The sequence below is a fragment of the Pygocentrus nattereri genome, chromosome 30 (assembly GCF_015220715.1).
Source record: "Pygocentrus nattereri isolate fPygNat1 chromosome 30, fPygNat1.pri, whole genome shotgun sequence".
NCBI lineage: Eukaryota > Metazoa > Chordata > Actinopteri > Characiformes > Serrasalmidae > Pygocentrus > Pygocentrus nattereri.
In genome coordinates, this window is record NC_051240.1 from 16,780,899 (window position 1) to 16,786,585 (window position 5,687).

The following is a 5,687-nucleotide window of genomic DNA, read 5'->3' on the forward strand; positions in this document are numbered from 1 at the left end:
AAAAATTCTGGTTCCATTGACTTCCATCAAAAGTAAAGTAGGTTTTTCCTTCTCCTGTGGAGTTACTATTTTGGAAATACAAGGTTTTGTTCATCACAAAATTTACACACAACGTAAAGCACAACAGGCATTTACATATACCTGAAGTTGTGTGTGAAAGATTCTATTAAATCCACTGCTACCCCTAATCCTAACCCCAGAATAAAACCTGCACATACTCCTGGACCTAATCCCTGACCTTAATGTTGTTGATACTTAAGCAACTACCACCAGAATGTTTGACAAGTATCTGCAGATCATCTACAGGCGACCATCCACATGCAGCTATGGTAGCAGCAGTCCTCAGACGAGGCTTTGGCCACTGAGCAGCTCCTCGTGCGTTTTTCCACTGCTGTCCTGAACGCTTAACAACAGAAAAGCACCGAAATCCCCTTCACCCGGAGGCGTGTCCAGTCTTTGGACGCGCACTGCACGTTTGAAAACTTCTCTGCCTCTTTGTTCGCGCGGGGGGGTGGGGGGGGGGGGGGGGGAAACGTGTCGCGCGCCCGCCCGGCTGGCTGCCTCAACGGCCTCGAGAGGCGCTGTCCCGCGCCTATATGAGTGCGCGCACGGCGGAGCAGAGAGTCAGTATCGAGCTGAGCTCCAGCCGCTCTGTCACTCTGCGCTCCTCTTTACTGGAGAACCTCCCCGAGACTCCCCATCACCGCCGGCGCCGCCCCGACCCGGAGACGCCGACAGACGTAAGGACCCGTTTGGTTTTGTTAACTTTCTAACTAAGAGTAGCAGGACAGCAGCCCAGGTTCGGCACCGCTCGGTGCTGAACTGTCTCGGTTTTAGTGGTTTTTAGCACTGCAGCACTTTCGGTGGTAACTAATGGTACTGAGTGAAGACCCCCATCCCACCCACTGCCCTCACTGAGACTGCATGAGCGATGGGTTTCGGGTTAAAGTCCTGGTGGCAGGTAGAGCTCATGAGGGACTCTGAGTTTCTCAGTGACATAGGGGTGCGTATTATTCTTCACGGACCTTCTCATATTGTAATATACCACTGCTGCTCTCACTCTTTACATTGAGTGTAAATTTCATGGAGAACGGACCAAAAGAAACGACCTAAAATGGCTTGGAGAGACGTCTGGTTCCATTGACTTGCATTAAAAGTAAAGCAGGTTTTTTCCTTCTCCTGTAAAGTTTCCCATTTGGAGATTGGCTTGTTGCTCTTTACTGCTTATTGACTTTTCAGTCACAAATAATGTAACATAACTAATAATATATATAAACTGATGAACTGTCCATGTGGACTCTGGAATAAAGGGTTAATAACAATGTAATATAGGCTTAATAGCTGTCTTAATCATTGGGCAATGTAGATATTTTCGCTACTTTCGCTGTTTTCTCTCACTGCTATGTATATGGAGTTTGGCTTTCATCGCCTTTTTACCATTTTAGACCAATTTTAACATGAATCGTAATATAATACAAGCCGAATGCCAATCATATTTATGAAGCAATGTAGATATAGTGCTGAAATCCTTGCCATTTTGCTCTTTTCTCTTTCTGTGTTTATGCCCTCCATCACTTTTCCCCATTTGAATGTGTTTTAATGGCTTAATGTCAACCTTAATTACGCCTAACGCAGACATATTCTCTACATTTCCACCACGTTTTCTGCGTTTGTGCTGTTTATTGGTCAGAACTGGCCGTTTTTATGCACTGTGTTAAACTTTTACCGGCTATTCGAGGCTCCTGACTGACGACTGACTGTTCTATCTTATCCTGAGCCGTTGCCTGTAATTCTTTTGAAAGGAAACAATGCTGAGTTTCAGGGGATTTAAGGAGAGCTGGAGAGAGAAAGGGACGGAGCGAGCGAGGGAGAGAGACAGGCAGAGAGAGAGAGTGAGGGGTGGGGTGGGGTGCAGGGGGGTGGTGGACTGTGGAGAGAGTGAGTTCTTTGTGCCGGCCACTGCGTTTGCAGCCCGGGGCCGCAGGATCAGGTAAGGAAAGGGTGGGGTGGGGGTTAAGGGGACGCCGCAATATTTGAAAAGTGTAAACACAACTTCACAACAAGGTGGGTGGGGGGGTCTCTCAGAGACCACCATGTTTTATTGCACATGATGGGCCAGGCTAGAGCTTTGCATTGCCCCTCTGCTAACGTGGGCTTGAGAGAAAAGCTGTAAAAAGCAACTTGCCTTTGTTTCGGAGGGACCGGAGTGGCCTCCTCATCTCGCAGTAAGTGGGGATCAGAGGGTACATTAAGAACAGCTGGGTCTCCTCTCACATTTCCCTTAAATGGCATTAAGGTCAGGCACAAACACTGTTTCGAGGCTGATTTAGAAGGAAAATAAACAGGCTTGAACAGGTTATATCACCCGATGGCTCTTAATGCAAAACGGGGACGTGCTTTCGACAGCTGACACTTTGTTTAACATTCCTGAAATTGCATTCGTTCTGTGGCATACTCCGTTTTTAGGACATGTGATACGCTTTAAATGTCTTAATTGAGGTCATGTTTTGTGCAACTATGCTTTCATCACTTCTAAAACATCCTCGCATGTTGGCTTTTCTCTGTGCCCTGCGTGCTTCACTCTAAGTGGAGATGTTTTACGATCAGGGAGATGTGCATGTGAATGAAATTCTTCAAGGCGCTGCATGAATGAATCACGGTTTCCTTCTGTTCTTTGCTCGTTCAAAGCACTGGATATAATAGATCTTTTGCACCCTTTGGAGGAGATACAGAAGCCCTCACCCTGTTCTGCTTACCTCGGCCTCGGATCACTGATGTTGATCTGATGGTTTTAGAAGCCGTGCTCTCTGCTTTCTGTCTCGGCGCTGCCTGTTACCTGTACAGAATGAAACTGACCACTTCCATGGCTCCTATTTGTCATGGACATCTGATGAGATTCACCTTTTCAACGCAGTTTTGCTGCTTGTCTTTCAGACGGGCACAGAACTCTCAAACAGACTGATAATCCAGTTAACAGCTACTTTATGTATAATTCATCCTACAGTCTGTGTATTTAAGTACCTGAGATGTTGTTTATCAGTGTTCCCTAATGGCCTGAGAGCGATAGCTCAGGGTAGAGATGGAATACCCTGATAGCTTGCTTAGAGAAGATGTTTCTCCAGCGTCCAGCTCTCAGCGTGCATGCTTTCTGTCAGGCACGCTGTGCTCACTGATTACTCTCAGATGCATTAGGCTGTGAGTCTCAGCCCCTGATAATTCTCTCTTTGATCCTTTGGCAGCGATTGTCCAAACTGGACATTCTATTGATAGATTAAGAGCAACAACCCAGCACCCCTGGGAAATGCCTCGCTGTAACAGACAAGGCAGAAAAAATTCCTCCCAAACCGCATGAGGTCCTGCCCTGTGACACCGGAACCCCTGGCCAGTTTGAGATATTTCAGATTATGCATGTTGTTTTTGAAAATAAACATTCTTCGTTACACGTTTTTCTCTCCTCCCAGTGCTTAATTGAACCCTGCCTGCCTTTCCAAACTCACCAGCTGATGTCTTATATTGCAGGTCGCCGTGTTGTTCCGAGAGTTCCAGCGCGGAGCGTGAACCAACATGGCTGTGAACATGAACGATCTGACTGAGCTGCTGGACATGCTGGAGCAGAACTTCTCCTTCCTGGATGACAACGGCTCACACGTGGAGGCGGTGGTGTGTCCAAGTGCCTTCAGCCAGCGGGCCCTGCTGTACACCGTCTCTGTCCTCTACATCTTCATCTTCCTCATTGGCTTGGCTGCCAACACCCTGGTGGTGTGGGTGAACGTGCGGGCCGGGAAGCAGGAGCACCACGAGACACACCTGTATATCCTCAACCTGGCCATTGCCGACCTGTTCGTAGTGGCCACTCTTCCCGTGTCCGTGAGCTCTCTGCTCCAGCATGGCCACTGGCCCTTTGGCGATGCCATGTGCAAGATCACACACCTGGTCTTCAGCGTCAACCTCTTCAGCAGCATCTTCTTCCTGACCTGCATGAGCATGGACCGCTACCTGTCTGTGGTCCACTTCGGCAACACCCCTGGCCAGGGTAAGAGAAGATGGATCCGACAGCTGATCTGTGTGGGTGTCTGGCTTCTGGCACTGCTGGCCGCCATTCCTGACACCTACTTCCTCCAAGCCGTCAAATCCTCACATTCCGAGAGTATTGTGTGCAAGTCCATGTACCCGGCCGAGAGCATGCGGGAGTGGATGGTGGGCGTCCAGATGAGCTTCATCATCCTGGGTTTTGCTGTCCCCTTCCCCGTCATTGCCATCTTCTACGCCCTCCTAGCAAAGGCCGTCCAGTCGTCAGCCGACCAGGAGTGGCGCCTAGGCCGGCGCCTGATCTTCACCTACATTGTTGTCTTCCTGGTCTGCTGGCTGCCCTACCACGGCACTTTGCTGCTGGACACGCTGGCCCTGCTGAATGTGCTGCCACTCACCTGCGCACTGGAGAACGTCTTATACGTGGCCATGCATCTCACGCAGTGCCTTTCGCTTCTTCACTGCTGCCTCAACCCTGTCATCTACAACTTCGTCAACAAGAACTACCGCTACGACCTCATGAAGGCCTTCATTTTCAAGTACTCCACTAAAACAGGTCTGGCCAGGCTGATTGATGCCTCGCATGCGTCTGAGACGGAGTACTCTGCCGTGGAGAATCAGGGACCTCTGTGAGGTGGAGATTGAAGGACTTTGCTATGATTTCTGTTGACCTCCTGTATTGGGTCCCATATTAAGAGAAGCTGTATTCCCTTAAACAGCAAAGACTATGTGCTTTTTAAGGAACTCTAGAACTTTGTATTGATAGAGTATGTGTACTGTACATCTCTGCAAACCGAAGAATTGTATATCCTTTTGTGTAAGTGAGAATTATTTTTAGGGATGTATGACTAAAGCACTTGTACTGAGTGGAACGGTAGTTGGCTGAGCTTCGGTGTAGGTTGACCAAGCATATGAGGTCAGTAGGGTCAGTCTAGGTCCCCTCCCCCAGAGAAGCCTCAGAGGGAACTCATAAAGCTTCAGGGGCCCTTTCTCAACTCTGTCTCCGTTTATCCATACTGCTCTTCAGCCGGCTGGTCAGACTCCGCCACCTTTAGACTGAAGGTTGCGGCCTCACACACGTTGGACCGTGACAGAGTTAATTGGAGGGAAGTTAAAGAGCCAAGGCATGGTCAGTGGAGAGGGACAAGGCTCATTAAAAGATAGTATCAAAGGATGAAGTTGGAAAGCCACATGTAGAGAGATATAGTTTTTTAGGACAATGTATGTTTTGTAAATACTAAGACATATTTATATATTCATCTGTGTGTACTGTCAGTGTTTTTTGAAGTATTTGAAGTTCAAATGTACTTTTGAAATAAAAAAGGATTTGTACAAATATAATCAGCAGCGTGGTTGTCTTGTGAGTCAAATATGCCCATATTGGTTGGAGCACATTGAATTATGCTTACCAACAAGAAGTTAGTAAGAATTTGGCCCACTTCAGTGGACAAAATGAAAGGCAGCTCAACACAGAAGCACATGTCAACTTATTACACAGTTTTTTAGTTAACTCTACTGGAGTTTACCCAGCTTAAAGCTCAGTTTAATCAAAACCTTGTATCTCCAAAATGGTAACTTTACAGGAGAAGGAAAAAAGCTACTTTCCTTTTAATGTAAGTCAATGGAACCAGATGTCTTTCCAAGTCATTTTGGGCCAT

General features: G+C 47.5%; 1 protein-coding gene across 1 annotated transcript; it reads left to right on the plus strand.

The window, feature by feature from the left end:
- The first annotated feature begins 605 nt into the window (after positions 1-605).
- Positions 606-5,370, plus strand: ackr3b (atypical chemokine receptor 3b). Its single transcript, XM_017714936.2, has 2 exons — positions 606-740; positions 3,520-5,370. The coding sequence occupies exon 2, from the start codon at positions 3,565-3,567 to the stop codon at positions 4,660-4,662; it is 1,098 nt and encodes a 365-aa protein (XP_017570425.2). The 5' UTR covers positions 606-740; positions 3,520-3,564; the 3' UTR covers positions 4,663-5,370.
- The last annotated feature ends 317 nt before the right edge of the window (positions 5,371-5,687 follow it).